General features: G+C 49.5%; 2 protein-coding genes across 4 annotated transcripts in view; one reads left to right on the forward strand and one right to left on the reverse strand.

Annotated features, from left to right (window-relative positions):
- Nucleotides 1-4,984: 4,984 nt before the first annotated feature.
- Nucleotides 4,985-22,678, reverse strand: LOC144065843 (multiple PDZ domain protein-like). The gene is given in 41 exon segments (XM_077589032.1): nucleotides 4,985-5,398; nucleotides 5,478-5,572; nucleotides 5,635-5,739; nucleotides 6,249-6,401; nucleotides 6,404-6,640; nucleotides 6,704-6,851; nucleotides 7,160-7,353; nucleotides 7,420-7,503; nucleotides 7,583-7,728; nucleotides 7,810-7,945; nucleotides 8,197-8,275; nucleotides 8,417-8,508; nucleotides 8,573-8,769; nucleotides 8,854-9,025; nucleotides 9,571-9,642; nucleotides 9,726-9,791; nucleotides 10,926-11,036; nucleotides 11,097-11,274; nucleotides 11,509-11,589; nucleotides 11,676-11,768; nucleotides 11,965-12,006; nucleotides 13,193-13,391; nucleotides 13,454-13,772; nucleotides 13,839-13,973; nucleotides 14,417-14,626; nucleotides 14,697-14,852; nucleotides 15,259-15,429; nucleotides 15,494-15,640; nucleotides 15,716-15,795; nucleotides 15,893-15,970; nucleotides 16,312-16,510; nucleotides 17,275-17,363; nucleotides 17,569-17,695; nucleotides 17,767-17,952; nucleotides 18,467-18,589; nucleotides 18,651-18,801; nucleotides 18,917-19,056; nucleotides 19,120-19,239; nucleotides 20,708-20,874; nucleotides 21,515-21,601; nucleotides 22,529-22,678. Coding segments are annotated over 40 exon segments (5,565 nt in total). The 5' UTR covers nucleotides 21,531-21,601; nucleotides 22,529-22,678; the 3' UTR covers nucleotides 4,985-5,127.
- The window catches only part of LOC144065844 (adhesion G protein-coupled receptor L3), a 91,523-nt gene continuing 81,526 nt past the window's right edge, over nucleotides 15,908-25,904 (forward strand). For 2 of the 3 annotated variants that reach the window (XM_077589037.1, XM_077589036.1), the window contains exons 1-4: nucleotides 15,910-16,062; nucleotides 16,340-16,547; nucleotides 17,762-17,901; nucleotides 24,895-25,106. The gene's annotated coding sequence lies outside the window, so the exon portion shown is untranslated. Of the gene's footprint in view, nucleotides 16,063-16,339; nucleotides 16,548-17,761; nucleotides 17,902-24,894; nucleotides 25,107-25,904 lie in introns of all 3 variants that reach the window. The other variant, XM_077589035.1, reaches the window with a different exon arrangement.

Genomic DNA, 25,904 nt, shown 5'->3' on the forward strand with positions numbered 1-25,904 from the left:
CAAAACATTTGAGGTAATCTGATTCAAACAATTGCATAAGCTAACCGAATAACACCATTAAGGTAAAAAAACAAACGAGCTTACTCGGTCCCAACATAAAGTATAGCACAAATTAATTTATAGCTTCATTACTTATTAAATGCTTAATGAAAATATAGTAACATCCCAGAATAAACCCAACACTTAGTAACGTACCCGCGGTAACTTGATGCCATTTTCCTGTAATTTTTACCCGGAAAACATTTAGTACTTTGCTACCCTTAGACCTAGAAGTGGTCTTTTGTCTTTAAGTGTTGTGAAGCTACAACCTAAAACCTGCCCTTAGACAACTTCAGTAAACAAAGATAAGCATTTAATGATTGGACACTGAGTGATACCTTTTAGTTAATTGTTTTATTTATAGCACGGTGGTCTTAAAGAACCCCGGAGTCGTTGCACAAATTGACGCTTGACTGAAAACCAAAGCAATTTGATTGTCTCGCAGATTAAAACGTTGGGTAGTCAGTCGTTCATTGCGTACACGCGTAAAACATTTTCCTCTGTTAATCATTTTTTCAAGTCTTGTATTACCTGTTGTCAAACACTGCCCTTTTTTCTGACTGTTTGTATCTATTGGATTGTCGAGCAAATGAAAAGATAATAAATTGTGATTTCTACCAAAGCGCTTGCCTTGTCATTTTATGTCTCATTTGAGTTTGTCCTACAATTTCAATTCAAAAGTTTTATGCTAGCTAGGAAGCTCCATTAAAAAAATGCAGGGACAGCTAAGTGCGTTCAGCTAGTTTGGCATAATAAAACTTTTTTTGCGACGGTGATTTACCGACCGGATTTATTACAATGACTTACGGTGGCGTGCAGCGGGAAGCCGTTAGCGAATTAGCCACAGCGCCGCTGCAAAAATGTAACCTGACGCTGTCTGGGATCTGGGAATCTCTCGCCATGCGACCCAATTGCTTATTTGAGTAAAGAGCAGAGGGCGGGGTTAACTCATTCATCGACATTGACGGCGATAGACATAAAATCCGCTCCCTCTCGGCCTTATCATTGTTATGCAACTATAAATTGCCATGAGAATGTGCCTCGCCGATGCTTCCGTCGGAACATAAACATTCCCGTCCTCGCAAAGGTCAACGACCTTTTCCCAGCGTTTCCCGGCAACGCGCCGCGGGTCGTTTAAAGGAAATAGCGTGGCCATTTGCAAATACGCTTGGCCAATACGGGTCGTCCCCGCGGACAAACGCTTTGAGCCGTCACTCGGACTCATTCACGCCAAATGAAAGGGAACTCGGGGTCAGTCGGAGGAGCGTTCCTATTGACTGACCTTTTGAGTTCAGGAGATAGACCGCAAACCAGTGATGTATTATTCACGGCGTGACCCCGGTTGGCTTTTCCAATGGAAAGTTGGACGGCAAGGACATGGAGTTTGAATTCGTCGTCTGGTTTTATAGACCCATAAAGAATTCCGCTGAGGAAAGGAATATTTGCCTTTATGTGGAAACTCCGATGCGCGAAGCCGTTCTGCAGCCGCCGGCTTTTAACCACGTGACTATTTCAAAACAGCAAAACCCAATACGATAAATGTAACAATATGATTGGCTAACGTGACTGGACGTTTCGTCGAAAGACGTTTGGTCGACCGGACGTTTGGTCGAACGGACGTTTGGTCGAAAGACGTTTGGTCGAACGGACGTTTGGTCGAAAGACGTTTGGTCCCCGGACGTTTGGTCGACCGACCTTTGGTAGGACCGACCTTTGCTAGGACCGACCTTTGGTAGGACCGACCTTTGGTAGGACCGACCTTTGGTAGGACCGACCTTTGGTAGGACCGACCTTTGGTAGGACCGACCTTTGGTAGGACCGACCTTTGGTAGGACCGACCTTTGGTAGGACCGACCTTTGGTTGGACCGACCTTTGGTAGGACCGACCTTTGGTAGGACCGACCTTTGGTAGGACCGACCTTTGGTAGGACCGACCTTTGGTAGGACCGACCTTTGGTAGGACCGACCTTTGGTAGGACCGACCTTTGGTAGGACCGACCTTTGGTAGGACCGACCTTTGGTAGGACCGACCTTTGGTAGGACCGACCTTTGGTAGGACCGACCTTTGGTTGGACCGACCTTTGGTAGGACCGACCTTTGGTAGGACCGACCTTTGGTAGGACCGACCTTTGGTAGGACCGACCTTTGGTAGGACCGACCTTTGGTAGGACCGACCTTTGGTAGGACCGACCTTTGGTTGGACCGACCTTTGGTAGGACCGACCTTTGGTAGGACCGACCTTTGGTAGGACCGACCTTTGGTAGGACCGACCTTTGGTAGGACCGACCTTTGGTAGGACCGACCTTTGGTTGGACCGACCTTTGGTTGGACCGACCTTTGGTAGGACCGACCTTTGGTAGGACCGACCTTTGGTAGGACCGACCTTTGGTAGGACCGACCTTTGGTAGGACCGACCTTTGGTAGGACCGACCTTTGGTAGGACCGACCTTTGGTAGGACCGACCTTTGGTAGGACCGACCTTTGGTTGGACCGACCTTTGGTTGGACCGACCTTTGGTAGGACCGACCTTTGGTAGGACCGACCTTTGGTAGGACCGACCTTTGGTAGGACCGACCTTTGGTAGGACCGACCTTTGGTTGGACCGACCTTTGGTTGGACCGACCTTTGGTTGGACCGACCTTTGGTTGGACCGACCTTTGGTAGGACCGACCTTTGGTAGGACCGACCTTAGGTAGGACCGACCTTTGGTCGCCGGGCTCGCTCGCTGTCAAATTATGACAGAGTTTACTGTTGATATGTTGATATTAGATATTTAGATATTAAACTCTCTCGCTCTCATGATTATAATTTTGAGAGCTGGTTTCAACAGTAACAACCCAGCGACTAAACGTCCGTTCTACCAAACGTCCGTTCTACCAAACGTCCGTTCTACCAAACGTCCGTTCTACCAAACGTCCGTTCTACCAAACGTCCGGGGACCAAACGTCCAAGGACCAAACGTCTTCCTACGAAACGTCCGAGTACCATTGGCTAATTTGTCTCAACTTATGTCCAAGTTACAGAGGAAGTCAGACTTGAAATGTAGTTTCTACGCTCCCCTCCTGGCAAGCCTCCGCTCACAAAACGGCAATTGAACTGTTTATCACCGTAGCGTCGAGTCCGGTGGGTGATTTTTGCAAAAGGCCAGATCGTGCAACCTTGCTCTTCCCTCCATAAATCAGCAGCACGGGCGGCAATTTGTCCCGCCGTCCGTCCGAACGGGCTGGAAAAGCTCCACGGGAGTCGCGCGCCAGCGATTCTAGGCAATCATTAACAAGCAGGCTGCCTGCTGCCGGCGGCCGGAACAATGCGAGGTCAGCTATCAGTCTGTGCAAGCCATAATCGCTAACACTGATGTCACACTCCTGCACCGCGCTATCGATCGCGGCTTTGCCAGAGTTTTACTAGCTTGTGCATGACTGTTAAAAAAAATAGGCCCAAACTATCACTAGTGGACGTCCAGTCCATTTAAACCGTGGCGATGGCCGCGAACGAACATTTGTTTGTTGCCATCCCCCCCTAGCTAGACGGTCTCCGGCAGTTTATAGTCTTTGCCGGCCCCCACTCTTCTGAATTGCCTGTCTCGGCCAACTCCTGGGGTGCCGAGACAGGTGGCGACCCCCGTAGGGAATGTTGGAGGGGGGTCGGGGGACCCAATTACTGGCATATGTTGAACAAAATAAATGGCACTTGAGTAACGCATCAACCAGACTGGTTTTAGAAATGAACGCAATGTAGCTTGGTTTAATGACGACACGTCAACAGTCTTTCGAGTAATTTTATATTCACTTTGTTACTTATTTTACATTACATTTACAGATTATTCTGTTGTTGTTGTTTTTTAAACTCAGTAACTGTCATCAAAGGTGAGTGTGTTTCACTGTCTTTTACTGTGATAAACGTCCAATACAGTTTGACTGGCAACCCCCAGTCAAAATGGATTGGAGGTCTCTCACTGTCAATGGCAGCTAATGATTTAATGTAAACTAAAACATTTTAAAACCCAGATTATTTATATATATATATATCCTGATTTTCCCCCTTTTAAATCAATAATTTTTATTTTGAATCAATTTTTTCGGTGTTTTTAGTTCAAAAATCATTTTGTAAAATCTAAAAATATATAAAAAAGCTCAAATTAACATTGTTTTAGATCTATAAAAAACTTGAATATTCAGGGATTTTAATCCAGTTCTTTTAATCCATGTATTTAAAAAAATCTAAATATTATGTCTAAAATGGTCCGGCCCACGTGAAATCAAGTTGACGTTAAAGCGGCCCGTGAACCAACCCGAGTCTGACACCCTTGCTTTAGTGTGACTAACAATGGTATTTCAATGTCTTTGTTGGGACTAAAACAGCAGCCGCAAACGAGTTGGCGCAAGCCTGCTGAACTCTGTATCCTTTTTTTTTAACAATGAAGCCACGCCCCCCTCTGCCTTCCATCTGTCTCAAAAGTGGTGAGAAAATCCAATACCCTCTGGGGTTTAGAAGAAAAATCGTCTTTGGTCATCTTTTGTCAAACTGTTGGATAACGTGGTCAGGATAGTCTAACTTTAAGCCCAATAAAGTCAGGCAATATTTGCAGCCGCCTGTCAGCATTCCCCCTAGTCACATGAACGCAGTCGATAATCGACACGTTTCCATCCGGTTTCATCAATAGGACCTTTGTCCACAGAGCTAGCTCCCGATCGACTCTCATTTGAAGGTCGAACCCAGGCGACGCCGCCGCCCTAGGCAAAGACGGCCACGTCACCTCACGTGAGATGACTACACGCCAAAAGCTCGAGTTAGCGCCGATGATGTCATTGGAAGAATGCCAGGGGGAAGACGCAGAGTGCTTTGCCCTCATCTGGCAGCTCGTGTCACAAACCCGCAACAAGGACAAAACTCACCGACAAATGAACGTCATTAGCTGCCAACCCTCAAGAGAACTGGAACGGTCTTGAACCCATGATCGTTTTATTAATCAGAGCAATACTGGGCAAATCCTTAACCAAACCCTTAGCAGCATGATTTTCATATTTGAACACACGTGTGCTCAAAATTGGCACCGGAATAGCAACGTCAGCTATTAGCGCCTTTTGGCTAGGAAAGCACGGTGAGCAAAACGCCTCCTTTGGTCCTCTTCAGGATGCCCACGGCCTCCTCGTGCGTGACGCCCTCCAGGGGCTGCCCGTTGACGGCCACGATCTGGTCCCCCCGCTTCAGGCGGCCGTCCTCGGCCGCCGCGCCCTTACCGAAAACCGTCTTGACGTAGATGGGGAGGTCCCCGTGGGGGCTGCCGTAACCCCCCACGATGCTGAATCCCAGCCCATCCGGTCCTCTCTCCAACGTGATGCTCTTGTACTGAGGGGGGCTAACGGAGGAGGAAGATGCTCAACGTGGGCGAGGCCTACACATTGTCACCTGGTCGCCCGGGTTCGAGTCTCTCCAACCTGAGGTCGTCCTGGAAGATGCAACCAGGTGGCGGGATGGCCTGCTCCTGCTCCTGTACCGCTTCGGTCACAGTGTTATCCCCGCCGGCTACCACCTAAACGGCATGCCGTTATTGGCAAAACGTTTTGTCCCAAACGGGTCAATTTCCCTACTTACCTGCAGTTGTATTGTCCCCGTGGCATTCTTGAGCAGAGCGACAGCTTGCGAGTGGCTCATGTCTTCCGTGCAAGCTCCGCATATACTGATGATCCGATCCCCCACCTGGAGAAAGACGCATGATCATTTCATGTTGTTTGAGGACAAGGACCGAAGCAGCCAGAATTCGCGATGTTCGGACCACCAGCGTGCATTTTTAGCAGTGTTTGGGTCACTTGACAAAAGTCGAGTTATGGCGTGAGACAAAGCGCTTTGATTGTCGGTTGACTCGAATGGTCTGAATTCAAGAGTGGGAGGTTTATGAAACTCCAACAGGGCAGCGATTGTCAACGTGGCCTTTCCCCACCCCCTTCTTTTTCATGGCTCTCGGGATTTCGAGTTTCATTCCGGAATGGCTGGTATGCATATTTGGACGCCAAATCAAGACGCCTGCGACTCTGAGACCCAGTGGAAATATTTGATTTGGGTGTCGATGCTGAAAACATTTGGATGACGGGACCATATTTCAGTGCTAATGATCGCGATAGACGTCCAGTCCAAGTGGACCGGGCGTCTGTGGCGGTCGAGGCAGCCAATGTTAAATCCAAGTTCTTCATATCTACAAAATGTCACACCATGAGCTTTCGGGTCTGCGCTGCGAGGCCGACGGGGTTCATCATGGCGATAAAGATGGGGATGTTGCCCAAGGGGCTTCCCAGGCCGCCTGCAATGCTAACACCCAGGGAGTCACCGGGGCCTTTAGCGAACTCCACCGTCCTCACGTCTTGGAGATCTGGAACGAGAGAAGCTCTTGAGGAAGTCCTTCCTGGAGCCCGGCCACGCTCGATTTCTTACCGAGCGGACTCGCTTCGGCGGAAAGACTTTCCAAGGTCACTCTGGAGCCCCGCAAGTCACTTGTTTGACAAAATTCTCTGTCCGATTGGCTGGACTGGGACAGCCTTCGTTGCGAGTGGAAGGGCCCGGCTTTAAACCTCCCCACGTCCATGTTCAACGAGCCCACGCAGCACTGAAAGCGGAATGGCATTTTTTTTTGCACCGTGGCGGCGGAAACTTGGAACGTTGACGCTACCTTTAGCAAAGCGGCGACCGACTCCTGGGTGGCGCAGCGGACGTCCTCCCCGTTGACCGTCAGGATCTGGTCACCCTGCATCAGGCGGCCGTCGGCGTCTGCCAGGCCTCCTTTAATGATGTCAGACACGAACACTCCCGTGTCATTCCTAGGAAATAGACAGTTGCGTGGCAAGTTGGTGATTTTTCCTAACAAAGCCAAAGCTGGATTTAACAGAACCACTTGACTTTACGTCCGAGAAAGCCAAACTCGATTGAACAAACACCGAAGCAACAGATTTAGGTGGACAGAAATCCTCTGAACTCAACTCTAATGATATAGTGTAAGGGTAGGCTCTATATAGAGGTGCTACAATACCTTTGATCCCGTGATCTGAAGCGCACAACAAAAACAATAGTCATCATTTAGCGTCGTGCGGATCCTTGCGGATTCCAGATTTTTGGATTGGGTTACTACCTTCTCCCTACGATGCTTAATCCCAGACCCTGAGCCGGCCTTTTCTGCAGCTCAACCACAAAGGAGTCCCACAGGTCCTCCTCTTTGAACTGGGCTTCGTCCCTGTAGACGGTCAGCCGGACTCGCTGCGGAGTTTGGCGCAGCACATTGATGGCCTCGTCGTGGCTCGCCGCGCGCAAGTCCGCGCCGTTGACCTGCAATGCATCGGCTCTTTCAGCGAGCGCCGTGCGCCAAACGGCCCAGGTCAAATGACCGCCTACCTCCAATATTTGGTCTCCAGCCCAAAGCCTGCCATCCTTAGAGGCGGCGCCTTCTTCGTAAACTTCGTGGATGATGATGCCCCCCTGTAATCAGAAGAAACTTCTGAAGTCTAGACTCGAGCATGGAAGAGTTCCCAAGCCCGACCCTAAAAAGTCTCGTCACCAGCAACGTGTCGCAGCCCCCGACGATACTGAGCCCCAGACCCGTGCGCCCTTTAGAAATGTCGATGGTGGTCTCGCAGCCGGGGATCACGGGGCACGTGGTCGGGTCGCAGGCCAGCGTTGACGGGCTGGGCGAGCGACTGAGACCTGGTGACAAAACACACTCCGAGACGTCTACGCGGTGGCTTTAAGCCCCGGCCGGACAAACAGTCGTAAACGGCGACTCACTGGAAGCCGTTTCGGATCGACTGGCGCTAAGTATGCCGGGGGGCAGGCCGGCGACCTCCGCGTCCCCATTGACAGCTGCGGCGCAGCCTTCGAGGGTGCTTAGCATCTCCTCCGCGAACTCTCCGCCGACGTCTCCCTGATGACGTCAATGGAATGCTTGTTTCTGTGTTAGCTAGCGAGAGTGTTTATTGTGGCTAAATGACTTCTAAGTGTGCCATGTGTGGAAAGGGGGTTCTCTCTTTGCGGTCACTTTAGGCTTAGAGGACCACACGGTTACTTTGTATTTCTCTCAAAGGACGGACCAGCTCTAGGAACTGAATTTCCAGGCCAAATGCAGAGTGCAACACGTCTGTCCGTTCAATTGCCGACACGGGCAACACGTGTTACCTCGGCATGGTGCATGGCCGCGTCTCCCTCCGTTTCTTGCACGGGTCCCACTGCCATCTGCTCAAGCGCTGCTGTGTTCCTGTTCCAGAAGAGCCATAACTCGTGTGAGACGTCATTCATGAAAGTCGAAGCCTTTGACTAAACTGACTTTTGGCTGAACACTGGTGCTCTCTAGTGGATTTTCTCTAGCATTGCAAAAGCCCAAAGAGTGACTTTCTACCTGATGAAGACGATTTGGACTTTGGAAGGCGAGCTTTTGATGATGGACGAAGCATTCTGATGACTACGGCCATAAAGAACTTGCCCGTTAATCTAGAAAAAAAAACAAAAGTTACATCATCTTCCCGAGATATCGCTAGGATGCTGGACTTCTTACTTGGAGGAGCTCGTCCCCTACGAGCATGCGGCCATCGGTCCCGGCGGCCCCCGCGGGGTCGATGCCCACCACAAAAACGCTCATCCGAGAGCGGTCCCGGTTCCCGGCCAGGCTGAGTCCCAGGCCCGCTTTGCCCTTCTCTAGGTCGATGGCGTGGAGGATGCCCGGGAGGCTACCGTAGCGCTGGACGATGTCATCTGAAACGCATTCAGGGGCATCGGTGCAAGTGAAATGGTGATGCAGTAGCACGCGTTAATTCGACTAACAACTATTGAACTCACCCCAGCTGTGTCGAAACTCCTCGCCGCCTTCCCCGTCCTCCACGTCGCCCCCCTCGAGTCGCGCCGGAGTGTCCGTCACAGTGTCGGTGTCCGTCTCTCCCGTGTGGGTCACCACCGGCAGGGCCAGGACGCCGGCGGCAGGTGTCGCTTTAGCAGCTTCTGCTCTTTTCGACTTTTTTAGGGAACATAACGACAGACTGTATTATTTTTCCAGATGTTAGCTTCAAGATTTGCCAGGTAAGCGCCAAAAATCAGTGATTTGCTGCAGGTTAGTCGGAGTCATGAACCATTATGACTGTTCATCGATTCAATCATTTAGCATTAAGCTTTCCAAATGAGGTCTCGCAAAAAGTACTGAATGTTGACGAGTATTTCAATGTTTCCAAGTACAAATGGAGCTTACTTGGATTGGTTTTACTTCATTATAAATCAGTCCTGAAAGCAGAACCTAACCTTTTTTGGGACTAATCTGTCTACAGGGCTGGAAGAAAAAGGACTCCATTTCACTAGAGGATAGAACAAAGTGACCAACTAAGGATATGATGATTGGATGCAGACGAAAATCCAAATGCCGTGTGGCTACTGCGGTATGTTTTTTTTTCTTCTCGGTTAGTCCTCACGAGTTGTAAAACTATGGGTTAAATGTTAGACCACATGATCTTGCTCTGGCACATGCACGCGGACGAAAGCGAAGCCGCGACCGAGAGACCCACAAACCTTAAACGGGGTAGGAGTGAAAGGGTTAGTTGGGGAGAGGCGGAGGACAAGTCTACTGTGACTGTCACCCTCCTACAGAGAAGAGATAAAGGGTGACAACTTTAGACACTACACGCGTTGACCCGCATCACAAAAAGACAAAGCCAGCGACTCACCTTCTCCTCCTTTTCCCTCGGTAGAGCCGTCACGTTCTCCTCCGTGGAGTCTGCGCTGGCCGACGCCTGGATTCCGCAATGGGCGAGTCCAAAAATAATCAAGTTAGTGGCCAAAAATGACCCCAAAATACCTGTTTTACTCCAAACTGGCAGCTCTATTGTCGACGTTTTAGCCATCGATTGTAAAAAAAAATTGAGAAAGCAAAAGCTCTAAATCAGGGCTGCACAATGGTTACTTATTTAAATTGTGATTAATCCCAACAAATTCAAAAATAGTTATTCGCGCACTTTAATTGCCAGTACTGTCATCCCTATGAAATAATAATACATTCTTACGCAATGGCTGCCATTTAGGGCGATGGACCGCCCACTTCAAACAGATTTGGACGTCTATCTATGACACGTGTGTCAAAGTGGCGGCCCAGGGGCCAAATCTGGCCCGCCGCATCATTTTGTGTGGCCCTGGAAAGTAAATCATGAGTGCCGACTTTCTGTTTTAGGATGAAATTAAAATGAAGAGTATAGATGTATATTAAATTTTCCGATTTTCCCCCTTTTAAATCAATAATTGCAATTTTTTTATCATTTTTTCTCTGTTTTTAGTTCAAAAATCATTTTGTAAAATCTAAAAATATAAAAAAAGCTAAAATAAACATTGTTTTAGATGTATAAAAAAACTGAATATTCAGGGCTTTTAATCCAGTTCTTTTTAATCCATTTATGAAAAAAAATCAAAATATTATATCTAAAATGCCATGTGAACTCAAGTTGATGTTTAAGCGGCCAGCGAACAAACCCGAGTCTGACACCCCTGATCTATGACAATGAGAGACAAAAGTACGCTGTCGAAATAACGAACTGTGCGATAATTAATTGAAAACATGGGAAAGGGGTGTTCATGAAGTGGCCCGGCTCTACTTCAAACGTATCCCAATCGGAATGACGAGATTCTCGCTTGCCTCCGCCACGCTTGGTTTGCCCGTGGCAGGTAATCCGTCTCGCTTCCATTGTCTCGCTGGTTTTTGTTGCAATAGCGATCAATCACGCTCGCCTTATCACTTGGCGCCACTTCTCGCTTTTGCAAGAACAGAACCCCCCTTTTCCAACTCGTCTTCACGCCTCCCGTGTAAATGAGTGCAACCGAAATGACATTTTGGTTGGTGATGACCGTGTTTGGTGTGGTGCATTTTTTTTTTATACCCCGCTTTTCTGGCTGATGCTCTGCACCAGGAAGGTCACGGGATTTCCTGCCCTGCGTATGGCCTCCACGGCTTCCTCGTGACTGGCGTCTCGTAGATCCACGCCGTCCACCTGTTCGAGACGTTCTCTGTACTTGTGCTATCAGAGTCGTCCCATTCGTCAATTGCTCACCTCCACAATCCTGTCCCCGGTCTTTAGGGTGCCATTTTGTCCGGCGGGACTGTCGTCCAGGATGTGCTTGATGAAAATGCCCCGCATCACTTCACCGTTACTCAGCCGGCTGCCCATCCCGCGCCCCCCGACGATGCTGATGCCCAGGGACTTGCCGGGCTGTCTGAAGAGCTCCACTCTGCGATCCGAGGTACAAAACTTTACTTCTCAAATTGACGCATGTGATCCTGTATTCTGACGCTCGTTGCTTTTGTCAAAATTGATAACGATCAGGGAGGTTTTTGGTCAAATTTGACAGAACTGTAAGGGTTGACATTGTGATTTTTGTGCGAAAAATTAAACAAACCCCATAGAAAGGTTCTTGGCCATTGGCTTTTTCGCCGGAAAACCCCGTACTGCGTGTACTACTCACAGTCTCGGTTGGTTCCAGTTGCTATAAGACACACTTTCCTCTCCCTCGCCATCTTCCCGCTCCGGAAGGTTGGGAACATACCTGAAAAACAAGGGTAAACACCTTGGAACAGTTCTGGCTTTCCCGCGCCACCGTTTTTGCTTCTCCTTAACGAGTCGAGGGCTCACTTTGGACTGGACTTGGAGGAAACCTGGTCTTTGTCACTCTGCTCCAGGCTGCTCTTGTACTCCTCTAGGTATTCGGCCGGGACGTACGTCATGCTGGACAAAAGCGAAAGTTGAAACACTGTCGTTGTTATAAAGCTGGCGTTTTTGAAGCGTGGCTATTCGGTCAAATATTTGAAGATGTTAGAATTGGTTAGTGATGACGGCATGCAGGCGAAACGGATGAACGGAAAGGGGGGAGGAAAAGACGGACGGCCAGGACAATAAATAGCGGGCGGTTAGTCGTACTCACACATAAAATGGGCAAAGATCATCCTGGGCTGAGCAAGCAGATCTAGAAGGTGAAGAGTTTGCGTTTATGCACCGAACATAACCTGTGCATTTTCTTCCTTGGCCAAGCATGCGTTAACATATGCTTGTTTTTGGGGGGGGTATTTGAACCGACTCGTTTGTTTGACTCCCACTCTAAAAGTATTGGAAGTCCGAAAAACTGGAAACTGTGCAGGGACTGTTCATTTTGTGTCACCTTTACGATTATTTCCGGTTGATTTGAGGACAGATTTCGTGAATACGGTATTTTCACGACTATAAGGCGCACATAAAAGTCTTCAATGTTCTCCAAAATAAACAGGGCGCCTTATAATCCAGTGCGCTTTATATATGGACCAATACTAAAATTGTTAACACGATAAAATAAAATAAATCAGTCGATAGGGTACACCATCTCTCACAACTACGGCAAGCAGCCCCCGACTCTATTATTTTCCCCGTAGAAAAAGTACTGCGCAGTGACTGCTGGGATATGTAGTTCTTTTGTCAATACACCCAATGGATTGTGGCCTGTATACATCGACATCAGCACAGCTTGACAAAGGGTGGCAGGCAGCGCCGGGCTAGTTACGCTACCTACTAGCTAGCTACTATTTGCGAATGGATTGTGGCCGCCTGGACGAACATATAAAACTCAGCGTTTTCGATGACTCATTTGGACAATTGTTCAATTCGGACACAGAAAATGAGGACTTTGATGGATTTGTGGGTGATGATGATGCGCGTAAGTTGTAAAATGGCTAAATAAAGTACAACCGAACTCAGTTTTGCTTTCGTTGCCTTTTTAAAAACGTGTTTTTAGCATGTGGGTGTAGCGTGCAAGAACTATATATCCCAGCAGTCACTGCGCACCGGAAACCGGAAATAGTCTGGGGCTGCTTCCGGTAGCCAGCGCTATTGCGGTTCGATATTCATTTTTAATATATATGCGTCTAAAAAAACGGTGCGTCCTTTGTGTGTTTAAAATACAGAAATAGCACTCGTTACTGACACTGCGGCTAAAAATACGATGCGCCATATAGTCGGGAAAATACGGTACTTTTAATTAGAATGAAAAAAAAACAGTACAATTTTGGATATTTGTGTCATTTGAAATCGATGGGTAGGTTTTTTTTTAAATCTCGCCCCTAGATAACATGCCTTTGGTACTGTGATGTAGTTGCTTGTGCTGGTTTACCGACGGCTCTTACCCCACGTCCGGTCCGGCGAGAGCGTGCCTGCGCAGCATGGCGCGTGCCTGAGCGTTGCTCAGTTTGACTGCGGGCTCCCCGTTAATGTCCAGGATGAGGTCGCCAACTCCCAGGCGCCCATCACGACTGACGGAGCCGCCGTGGATGATGCTTCGGATCAGCATTCCCAGGCCGTCTTTCATGGCGCACACCGTCATCCCTGTGGGGTTGAGTCCTGGGTCACAACTAAGTTCCAACTGTTTCAGTAACTGAAAATCGAACCTAGACTGGAGTTGCCCTTGACCACTGTGATTGTCCGTTCGAAGTCGCTGCCCGGAATCGCCCGATCGCCGGCGTCCGCTCCTGTATCGACCGCCTCGTCCTCGATCGGTCGATCCGTCGAGGCACCGCAGGGCTCTTTAGCGTAAGACGGGATCGGTTCCGGCAGCTCGGGCAGGACTTCGGGTGTGAGCCCCAGGTCGCTAAAGAGGCCGTAGGATTGGCCGTGTTCCGTCGTTCCGATGGAGGAGGCTAGGTCCTCATCGGAAGCGCCGAAATGAGCGGTCGCCGATAGCGTTTGGAAGTTGATGTTACTTGTGGTCTGCGTGCAGATGGATTGGTTTAGTACGAGGGTGTTTTCGATGGCGCTACTGTAGTCGGCGCTCACCTCAGGCGTGGACGCGTAGAGGAAATCCAGGTCCGAGCCACTTCCGTCAAGCGCAATCATCGACGCCTGGAACGTGTCCTCTTCGCTGTAGTAAGAACGCTCCAGTATCTTGTCGTCCGCATCGGTCGTGTCCACCTGGAATAAATTAAAGGACGTTAACCAACTCCCTCTTCAAAATCTCTTCTTGTCAGAGCCAGCTATTACGGCTGACATCAAACAGACGCAAGGCCACGGTGAGTCGGAGTCGTCCCCACTTATCCCCTCGGGAAAAGAGGAGACATTCTTTCAGTGTTGGGGGATTACGATTGTCTGGCTCAATTTCGAGGGGCGACGACATCGACGTGAGCCGCTAATCCGTCTGACCTGGCTGCTTGTAATCCAAAGGCGATACAAGCGGGGTAAAAAAAGTGAAAACTGTTCTGAGATGTTGTGACCTTGTGCCTGGTACTTCAAAAATATCCACTGATACTCGTTTTGGCTATTTGAGATAAAGGCAAAGAATACTTTTTGGCGTCCAATCCTTTTGACCAGAAGGGGCCAATTAAATTCGGAATGTTGAACACATTCCGAAGACTTACGGGAAGGGGTTTGGCCACGCCAATCTGCACCATCCCCAGTTGGGCTCCTTTGAGAGCTTGGACAGCATCTTCCAGGCTGGCGCTCTCCAGGTCTGTGTCATTGACGAACATCAGCCGGTCCCCCGGCAGCAGTCGTCCATCCCGCTCGGCCACGCCCTCGGGAACCAGGGAGCGGATCACGATGACCGTCTTGGCGGGGTCCAAAGGATCCTGAAAGAATCACTGACGACCGTGAGTGGCGAGTTCATCGAGAACATTCTTCCGAGTGGTCCACCCTGACCTGATAGTCCAGAATGCTGAATCCCAATCCTCCCGCGCCCTTCTCCAGCTCAATATTCTGGACTTCCATCTCCCACATGGCCAAGGGTGACCCCGCCGCCTCCCGCGTGTCATGGTTTGCCGCCTCCGCCAGTTCCGCGTCGCCCGCTTCCATTTCCTAAAAGTGCAAATATATCTATGTCTCCGGTTTTGATACGTAAAGAGAGGAGCTGCCTTTGAAGTGTCCTATTTCCAGCCGGGCGGCCTTGTTGGTGACTGCCTGCCGCTTAGGTGCGTAACTGGAGTGGCGCTGGCTTCTTGTGAAACCCTAATCCATCACCATTGACAATGTAGAGAACTAGTGGAGCGTCTGACAGCTCAAGCTAACCTAATCACATGTGGAGAGGCTCTAGCCTCAAGGACATTCTCTAGAACGGAGGTTGAGCACACACTATCATATACCGATGTTTTAGTTCTCTAGTCTATAAATCTTGTCTTGCAGAATTGGAATTTGCATTTCAATTGAGCAAGAAACACGAATCGGAAGCGGATGGCTTATTTTTGCAGGTTCCAGACAAAAGCACCTTTAACTGCGATCCGCTCGACGGAGGTTCCTCTTGTTTATTTGCTTGGTCATCGTCCGCCTGCTGGTCGGGGGCGGCCCTTACGCAGGTCATGGACACGCCAAGGGGCAGCTCCTTTAAGATTCGGACCACTTCTTTGTGGCTCTCGCCGATCAGGGGTATCCCGTTGACCTGAGATGCAAAGACGAGTGAAACCGGGAATCGGTCGTGGGTGGTCACGCCGAGGTCCGCCCACCTCGACCAGCTCGTCCCCGCTGAATATTTTGGCGCAGCGTCCGACGGGTCCCTCGGGCAGCACCGAGCGGATGTAGTGGTGCCCGCTGTCGGCTTCCAGACTGATCCCCAGTCCACTGCTTTCGCTGAATTTCTCCACTCGGGCCACCTGTCCAAATCGGGGTGTTATTTCGGCCCTCCACGGAAACCCGATATCCGCTAGGCACGTCTGGGCGCCCCTTACCACGACTTCGTTATTCACGCCCAGGACCTCTCTCCACTTTTTCACTAGCTCTTCTTCCTCGAAGGGTGTCGGCGATGCCTCTGCAGGAAGTAAACCCTTAAAAAGAATACCTCTCGGGCTCCTAGCGAAGGCCGCTTTCGGGTGTTTTTTAACAACGTTGCTGTTCTAGCCTCTCACCGCATTTGTCTTGCGTCAACAGGTCTGCAACCGGCTCGACGGCGGCTTCCTCGGTCATTGTCGGTGACGGCTTTTCATCTGAGCGCACAAAAGAGCCATCAATCCAGTGTATCGCTCGCGGGAAGCGATGGAACGGCGCCACTTGAAAGTAACAGCTTAATGCAACCGTGGTATGTAATAATAAGCATGGCTTACCTAACTAAGTACGTCCCGACCTCGGGAGTCATTCACCGCCATTGGCAGGATTGAATAGTGCGGGCAATGTCAATTTATGACATGAAGCCGATATAACGCAAGGAAGGATGTTCATGTCTTTCCTTTGTTTGAGTGTTAATAGGCCAAAGTCATACGTGGTCGATGTAAATCCGCTTATTTCAAAATGCCAGCATTTTAATGAGTCTCGTTGACAGCAGGTTTACCTAGGTCTGTTTTTTCCTGTCCCCCCAGGTCCAGTTCGGCCACAACGGCGGCAGACGGCGGCAGGATGCCGACGACGGGGGTGATCTCGTCGGGTCGGAATCCTCTGCGGATCAGCTTCAGGTGGACGTCCCGGCCCGTGTGTCGGAGGACTTCCACGGCCTGCTGGTTGCTGTACCCCTGGATGTTAACTCCGTCTACCTACAGGGGGCGCCATGAGAACCAGTAGATAAACATGGTGAGTGCGCTTGCTATTCTGATCTCGCAAAAAAAGAAACTGTCAGGAAACGTCAAAACATGCTCATTCAAATAAGTGGCTAGTTAAGCAGGGGGGAAAAACCCTCACACAAACACGCAGCCACGTACACACAAAATGTTATTTCCAGTTGGGGCTCAATTTGAATGCTGAGTATAGTCATTAAGACGGACATGGCTCATTGTGTTTAATCTTTTATATTCACAAGAAAAATGTGCCATTAGGGTTAATTACTCAAAATTATGCAAATCCACACACTGAATGGATTAATTGCTAACCGTTGAGAGCTCACATAAAACATTTCCCGCATAACTTATACTGGTAATAATAATTATATTAATTACGGCTGACAAAGGGGCACCTCCGAGCTTGGGCATTTAATAATTTAAAACACCTCCAAAAGTGATTTATTTACCAGATTGATTATTTAAAAAAAAAAATAGGAAGCAACAATTGAGCTTTGTACTTTGGCGGTACGACGACGGGTGAAAAACTGTTTCTGTTTTCTTGGTTAATTTCACCCTATTAAATCTTTGGATGCCGAGAATGTCAGGACTGAAACGGATGCGAATGCTAGCATCGTCTTTAGCAAGGAGCAGCCCGGAATGGGATTTTTGGGGGGGTCTCATAAGACGCACAAATCATGATCAATTAGTCGTTAAGGATAACCATAAACGAAGATTGTCTTGAGGCTCGTCGGTGTACTTACCGCCACGATCTGGTCTCCCACGTGAATACGACCGTCTTGATCTACAGCGCTATCTTTTGTGATGCTCTTGACAAAAATACCAGAGGGCTCTGCAGGAGAGTAAAAGATAGTCGTTTATGGTAGGTGTTGTAGAGCGACCAGAAATAGGTGACAATCAGCCCCGAAGATCACGTCACAAGAAAAATATAAAGACGAGATGTGGAAATGATATTTGTCTGAAGCTATAGGGTGAAGTTCTTGGTTTAAATCCCCAGTCAAACAAGTCCGTTTTTTGAGGTTGTCGAGAATTCAGACCTGAATTGTTATCCCCGACGTAACCGGCAATGGTGATCCCCAAGCCCTGGGTGTTCTTTATGAGGCTGACGTCAAATGCGCCGCCGCCGTCGTCCCCGTCTTCTTCTTCTTCTTCTTTCTCGTCGCTCTGTGAAAGGATCAGAGTGTCTCAGCATCGGCTTCGCCCTCTAAAATCCCAAATGCTGCGTTTCAGGTGACCTTGTCCGCCGGAAACGGCGCGGACGTGGAGACGGAGGGGTTCTCGTCCAGGTGGCCCCGGGTGATGACCAGCTTCACCCGATTGCCGCACTGCCGCAGCACCTGCGCCACGTGCTCGCTGCCCAAGCCGTAGAGGTCAGTGTCTCCGATTCTCAGGATGTGGTCCCCGCTTCTCAGGCGCCCGTCCTCCGGTAAAAATAGTGACTCTTTTGAGAACAACTGTAGACCGGAGCGTGTGCGGTCGTTTGGTCGCCGGTCTTTTGGTCGCCGGTCTTTTGGTCGCAGTCGCCTGGACCCAAACAACGGGCGACCAAAAGACCGGCGACAAAACAAGGTAAAACAACACGGTCTACGCATGAATAAAAGCCAACAATGGCCCTGAGCAGTTTCACTGAGCCGACATCTATAAGAGTTTGTATGTACATGCGTTGTCCCTTTAAGAAGCGACGTCCGTCAGGGTCTTAATAAGTTCTCCAACAAAAAACAATAAAAGTCTGGGAAATTTGGAGCTTTTCTTTAGCCTAATAATTAATAGGGCATTAAGTATGACTAAATAATAATTCGCATTTTGTATTTAGGGAATTTGAGCAACGATTTAAATGGTAATTATCAATAACCTTCTAGGCGACCAAAAGACCGGTGACCAAAAGATCGGCGACCAAAAGACCGGAGATGAGCAAAGGTTTTAAAGTCAAATCACCTGGTCGGCAATGCCCCCGGGTAGGATCGTTTTCACGATCACGCCGGTCGTCTTCCCTCCCACGATGCCAAAACCGAGTCCGGTGCCGTCGTTGACCAACTCGATGGTCTCCACGTGCTGCCACTAGAACAGACGAACAGATTTCAGCGGGATTTTCTAGGGCTCAGATAAGGTCGGCGCTTACCAGCTGAGGTATGGGTCCCCGGGCCACGGTGAGGCACACCCTCTCCGAGGCTCCCTGCAGGATGCCGATGGCCTGCTGGTGGCTCACGGTCTGGTCCAGGGGCTGATCGTTAATGGCCAAAATTTGGTCGGCCTCCCTCAGCTTGCCGTCGCTGCGGTGGGTTCAATGGCAAAACTGGCATTTGAACCACTAAGGCTCAAGTCACCGGGCAAACGTCGCTGCCGACCGACTTATTCGGTGTTTGTATCGCTTGGACACTAACATACCTGTCAGCCACACTTCCCGCTTGGATCTCCTGGATGAAAATGCCCAGTTCGCCGCGGTTCTCGCTTTTCAGGCCCACCACGCTGAATCCCAGACCCCCCAAGGTCGGTTTCTGCAAGTCCACGTGTGCCACGTAGCGGCCCTGCGTTGCACCCGGTGGATTCGGACAAAGTTTTTCTTGGCTTTGAGGCGCAAACGATTATACCTGTGCCATCGTCTGAATAAGCTGCTCCAACTGATGACTTGGAGTTTGGCCATCGCCGCCTTCCGAAGGCGCGGCATGGCTGCCGTCGTGCTGCGATACGACGGCGTGATCGCCGACCCCCTGCCGAGAAGAAACGCCCGCAATTCTCGGTTAACTTATGGGCTGCCAACTCGCAGCTCGCCAAATGTTCCGATCGTAAACTGGCCACCGCCTCGCGTTAAACGGCACCCCGACATCGGTGCGACTCGTGAATTCCCTTTGATTAGATGCAACGCGAGCAGACTAATCCTTCAGATGTGGCTGCTTTCTTCCACCACTGCTCTAAATATAATAGTTCTAATATCGCGGTGGGCCATCTGTGCTTGTTTTTTAATGACTGCGATGACAGATGAAGTGAAAGAACGGGGCACAGGATGTAAAAATACGATTTTCCCCATCAAAAGGGGGGAGTTTACGAGCCAAATGAAAAGCGGGGACCAAAGTCCTAAAACGATGACATCCTAAAAATGGTGAAGTGGTGCTATTAAGGCTCCACAAATACATAAGCCACAGATGCTCATAACTGACTAGCAAGCTACTCAAGAAAAACCCGGGCCCAGGTGACATTACCATAGCACGCTTAGAGTGCTTGGGCTTTGTTGGCTAGGCTATCTAAGAGGATTAAAGTTCCAGTCTGGTTCTTGCACATTTAGGAAATTGTTTCCGCCCCACTTCACACACAGCCAGCGGCCTCTCTTTGTGGTTGCCATGGCGACAGGGCTGACCGAGGCCCGGCGTATTGCTTTCCAACAGCGTATTGCTACTTTGGAGGAATCGCAGAGGTTTTCTCATTTCATCCGACCGGCCCACCCCTCTTGCCTCCCACTCGCATTGCTGGCATACTTTCCCCTGGCTTCCGCCGGCCCCCCTCAAGAGCTCTTTTCCGACTGCGATAAGGTTTAGCTCTAGCAGAGACGTCGCACGGTAAAGCGTGCCACGACGCCTAACTCCTCGAACAGAGGTTCCCGAAATGCTCTCCAAGTACCACCAGGGAAATGTGGGTTCCCCCGAGGTGACGGTATTTTGGAAGTAGTCCCTTAAGGACAGTTCACTTGTGTTCAACTTCAATGACAGATTTCTATTGGATGTTGAAGACTAGTTTCTTGGCAAAGATTTCAAAACAACATCGAACTGTGTCAAACTGGTGTCTGGGGGGCCAGATCTGGCCCAGCCTGTCAGAGTCCTGCATCCATTTCTTGCAGGAATAAAATTGATACCAACTGTCAGAGAATTGACCCGTTTCCCTTTGACCAAGGGTGTCAAACCGATTCCGCCGAGGGCCGCAGTGGGTCCTGGTCTTAGTTCCAACCGATCCAGTGCCGACATTTTAACCAATCAGGTGTCTTCTAAAATAAGTAGCACCTGACTTTAATTAACTGATTACACTTCCAAAAGATATCCTCTTGTTGAGTTGGAATGAAAACCTGCACCCACTGCGGCCCTTTGAGGACCGGTTTGACACCCCTGCCTTTGACCATTTGCCCACCCCGGTCAAAATGGATGACCATAGTCCAAGTACTCGTACCGTGTCCCCGATCAGAGCCTTCACCTGGTCTTTGAGCTGTTGCACGGTCTTCTGTAAGGCCAAGATCTGGTGGAAGAGGGGGCTCTGGAGCACCGACTTGAGCAAACTCAGCTTCTCCTCGGTGGGCACCTCCCCTCGCTCCTTCAGTTTGGCCTGGAGACGTTCCACCGCCCGCAAGGCACGCTGCGTGTCTGCGAAGCGTCACGTATATCAGTGAAAACGTGAAGGGGGAAAGGGGGACACAAGACAGGCGCAATTAGTAATAAGGACTCTGGAGCCCAGCCCCATCGGTGGTCCTACCACCGCAGTCCCCCGTTCGCCGGTCGTCCCTTTTGTGTTGTTTTTATTCTCCGAAATACAAAAGTTTTCATGGTTTTCCCAGCCCGCGGGCTCCATGTTCCAAGCGTACCGGGCGGAAATGAAAGCAATTTAACGTCTGCTTGCCGGAGGCCGCGTAAGCTCCTCGCTCGGGCCGGTCCACTGTCATGTGGACAAAAAGGAAGCAATTTCCAGTGCTCACTGACTGTGACTATCACCTAATGGGGCGTGCGAGGGCTCAAAAGCCAGGATTTGTTGTTTGAACAAAGGCCGTCGACAGCACCCCGGCGTCAGCATGTTTTCCCTCTCTGGGCGCTACACAGGTAATCTTATTAGAAAGGCATTAATTGGCTGTGCTTGAGTGGCCAGAGAGAGGCTGGGAGCGAGAGAGGCAGGCCCGAGCAGCGCTTTGCCTTCACGCTAAACTTCACGTTTGATAGAAGTCGACGCCCGAGCGCTACCGACGACTCCGCGGGGCGCATTAGCGCTCCATTACCAACGCTATCGACTCACCCATTGTTTCAATCATTTTTACAGCTCCGGCTGGACGTAATTTCTCCCCATTAAAAGGAGTTTCACACTCGAGCCCCTCGCCGAGTCCTGGAAAGCAAAACATAGCGTTAGCGTCAACTGCGCGAGCCGCAGCCAAGAAATGGCAAAGGCCGCGGAGTCACGTCGCCCGCGGGATGAATCGCTTGCTGCTTTTCTGTCTTAATGATTTGGTGATTACAACTATGCCTTTTCTTGCTACTGTCACAATGAAATTTCCCGAATACGGGATGAATAAAGTTATCCAATGCAATCCAATCCAATGAAGTGCAATTTTTCAATACAATTGAGCACGCCGACAACTCTTTAAATGACGAGTCGGCCCCGGCCGTGCCGCAACGGCACAAAGCTACAAATCAGAGAATCGTTTGTAGATATTTTCAAATGATTTCAAGATCACAGTGAGTTTTTTTCTTTCAAGTATGAACTGACTTCCATGTCAATTTCATTGTAATTTTAAGGCATTGAATTCAATTCATTGTTCTGAGGTGAATGTTTCCAAAAAATGAGCAGTTCTAGTTTGGCCCCGTGTTTTGATGGTTTGTTTGTTTATTGACGCCTAATTTTCCTCCAACAATGCGCATTTGGCTTAGCGCTCCTGCGTGCGACAAGCGGCGTTGGCTTGGTTTCCATGTTGAATAGTAAGCGAGGACAATCCGCTTTTCTGGACTCCTCCTCCCTCCCTCCCTCACTCCCTTCCTCCCTCCCCCATCCAGAGTCTCATCCGACCGAGGCTTGCAAAGCAACAGGCTGCTGAGCAACAAAACTCGGGGCCAACTTGGCTCGATCGCCCCAATAATCCACAGAAAGGAGCTTGAGAGAGCGAGAGAGTAAAAGAAAGAAGGAAAACCTGCCTAGATCCGTAAAAAACAGCCCTCATAAAAACTCAAGCTGATCGCCTCGACTCGCCGAGTCATCGGCGAGAAAGAAAGCGGCATTGGAAATGCCTTTCAGATGAAGGATCAGTTATTGACTTACTTGAAACGGCGCTTCTCTGGCAAAATCCAACGCGACCCTGTGTTGTCCGGCGGCTAACGGCGCACTGACCCGGGTTGAATCAACAAAAGGGGCGTCGCGTAACCCGATCCCGCTTTCCGTCGCTCAGAGAGAGACGCTCCAGCAAGGGGCGGAGGGGACGAGTATAGTCTCTGGGGTTCAGGCCCCCCCTGGTGGCCTCCTTTGCTCCCTGCACAAACTTCTTGGACTTGGCAGTTTGGATTTAGCCCCACTCGGAGGGAGGTGAAACCTCGTGAAAAGCCTTGCATGTTTTCTGCTCCCTCTCCGATGCTTCAGTTAACTTTCAGCAGTGGTGGGTCGTCAGGGCCTTCAAGGCCTTCTCTGCTGGCCTAAGAAATATCTGAATCATATGTTATATTTTGTCCAGGAATACTTATTAATAACTCCAAATGGTCTGTTAGCTTCCTTTCATTGCTTTTCCCCCTGGTTGCACTGCTTCCAGATGTGCGTTTTCATATTGAAGCATTTAACCAATCCCATTTCAGCCATTATTTGTTGCCATGGTCAGAAATCTGCCTCAAGGTCTTCACAATCAGTTCTGCAGGCTCTGCTGCATTAAACAAGCGTCGATAAGACTGTTGCTTTCACCAATCAGATTTCGAGTTGGCAACACCACAATGCCTTGTCGCAGGCGTAGGGATACGTCATCGCTTTCACCAACTATGATTGGCCAGAGCTACCAAACTGTATCTGGAGCTAGCTGCACAAGCAAATATATTGTTGTGTTGATTTAAAGCCATTTTCAAGACAGACTATGCCAGAAATATGACAGGACAGGCTCGACTTTCAGCATTAGCTTCGATGGCGATAGAAAAGAAGGAAGAAAGAAAGGAGGATGGATATTGTGTACAGTTAAAAAGGATTTTTGGTGAGTCAAATATGGCTATATTCCTAAATAACATTTCAATTGTGGGCCCGGTTCTGATATCTGAAAAGCTCCAGTGTTTGTATTTAATCACTAAATGCTGCTAGGAAGTGGATTTTACCCGTTGAAGGCGCTACGAGAAAATACACGGACCGCCACTGACTTTCAGTGCCATTGGCGGCCATGACAGACGTCCCCAGTTCTATTTATTTATTTTTCATCCTCCTGCTGTAAACTTAAAATAGGTTTATTCCGATTGAACTCTTGCTGTCGTCCTCCAAGATCAAATGGATTGGACGCCCATCTGGACTGCGTGCTATGGGCTCCCTCTTAGATGCTCCAGTTAAGAGGCTTTTAACGGGAACATCACCTCCGCTTGTACGAATCCCCAAAACACGCACCTGTGTACTCGGACGCGCGAGTGCGGGACGCCGCGGAACAAATGAGATTTTTAATGTCGCTTAATGGCGCAGCAGGGCTTTTATTGCATGTCAGCCTTTTGTGAATATCGACGGATCCGCTGGCCATGAATCAAAGGAGGAGGCAGATGAGCGCCGCCGCCGCGTTTTCCGCCGCCACCGCCACTTTAATTCAATCATCGGCCGAGACATATTGAGCTCGCAAACCTCCGGGGCGCGTCTTTATTGCATCATACGACTTGGTGCACTTAACCGCTCGCCGTTCTCCCGTCGAGGAGACGGCGTGGGAATACGGGCCAAAAAAGACAGATGTCGTTCCAAGTAAAGCCGTTGACGCCGCGCCAAAAAAAAGTGACACCTCGTCAATGGTGATGTGACTTCAATGCAGGTTTTTGCGTTGTCTCCGAATGGCCCGGTGTTTGGTTTGCCGCTTTTTGGCGTTTTCCCAAATAGCCAAGTTATGCTACGAGCTAAAGAAAAATGGTTTTCTTCGAGCCTGGAGCAGGCACGAATTAAAATGAGAAAAAAGCAAAAAAAATCTCGACTTAATGCCACCGAATGATCACAGCTCAGCGCCATTCAAAACAGTCATACCCAAATCTGTCCTGATTTCCCTCATCCCACCTTATGGGTTATCCCCTCGGTAAATGAAATCATAACGAGCCTGTAAAGCGACAAATTTCCTTGACGTAGGCCTCAATATTAATCGTAATTCACCTCTGACAACCGTAGAAAATCTGTTTTGACTTCAAATACATTTTCCTATTTGGCAGCCAATGATTAAATGAGGCATTAAAGAACATCTTAATTCTGTGTCGTCTCCGCCTCGGCGAGATAACGGCATCCATAATGCAAAATTGCGGACGCCGTCACAATAGCTGGTGGCGCATGTTTGCTGCTAGGTGGAGCCCGAGTATACAGGCAGAGCTCCATCCACTACCGCCTGCATGTACTTGCCCCCCCGTCCCCATCCCCGTCCCCCCCATCTCAACCCTCGCCTCCCACTTCTACTCCTTCACCTTCTCTCTCTCTCTCTCTTTCAGTCTGGAACATTGCCGGCGAGCGCAATGTGCTTCGTCCCGTAAGACGCGCAGTTTGTGGACACGTCCTGCAATAAAAAGGAAGAAAACTGAATCCAGAATATTTCCAGCTGGGATTGTAAGGCAGGCACGTGGATGCGAGCGACCCCACCGGAGCGGGATATCCACCTCCTTTTGATTCCCAGTAACGGGAACGGAAGATTGGCGAGGACGCGGTGAGTGCGATGCACGTTTTTTTTTTCTCCCTCCGATCGGTCGCCGCGGTTTGTTCAGTTTGTCGCGGCGAGGGACCGACCGTCTGCCGTTGAGTTGCGTTGACGGTCACGAACGTCCAATCCATTTGAGCGGGGAGGTTAGCGGACAACGAACACGCGTCGGACGCCAGCCCTCCCGGTTCAAACGGAGTGGACGCCTACCTGTGACGAAACCGTTGTCATTGGGATCGGGAGCCGAACGAATGGACGTCTTTTGTCGGCGGCGGCACCGTGAAGGTTAAGATGATTAAAAGGGGTGTTTGGGCCCCCGAGGTAGAAATTGGACCGGGTTTTATAAGCGCATCTTCTGGAGGAGATGACACACGAGGGTCCATTTTTGTCAACAGTTCCATCAAACACTTGAGTGGCTTCTTAGTGTTTTCTTTTATGAGGCCGATACAAAAGCAACAGTTCCGCTACACTTAATTTGCCGCTTCCTTTATTGGAGAACTCAAAAGGCTTTGTTTGTTATCGCTATCACAAAACAAAACTTGACCAAGTTTGCTCTGGGGATTAAAAATGATATTCCGAATACCTCGTGAAATTTAGACAGGTTCCAGGAGAAGGGACACCAAAATTTTACCTGTCTGCCATTTTGGTTTAAAAAGATATATATATTCTATGTACGGACTTGTCGACTTGAACCAAAAAAATGACACTCATAAATGTCCTAAAACACGGCCCCAGGGGAGGTAGCCATTTTTGTTTGAGGCAGCCATTTTGGATCCGTCCTAGCATGGAGAATTGGACATACAAAAG

This window comes from Stigmatopora argus, chromosome 20 (assembly GCF_051989625.1).
Source record: "Stigmatopora argus isolate UIUO_Sarg chromosome 20, RoL_Sarg_1.0, whole genome shotgun sequence".
NCBI lineage: Eukaryota > Metazoa > Chordata > Actinopteri > Syngnathiformes > Syngnathidae > Stigmatopora > Stigmatopora argus.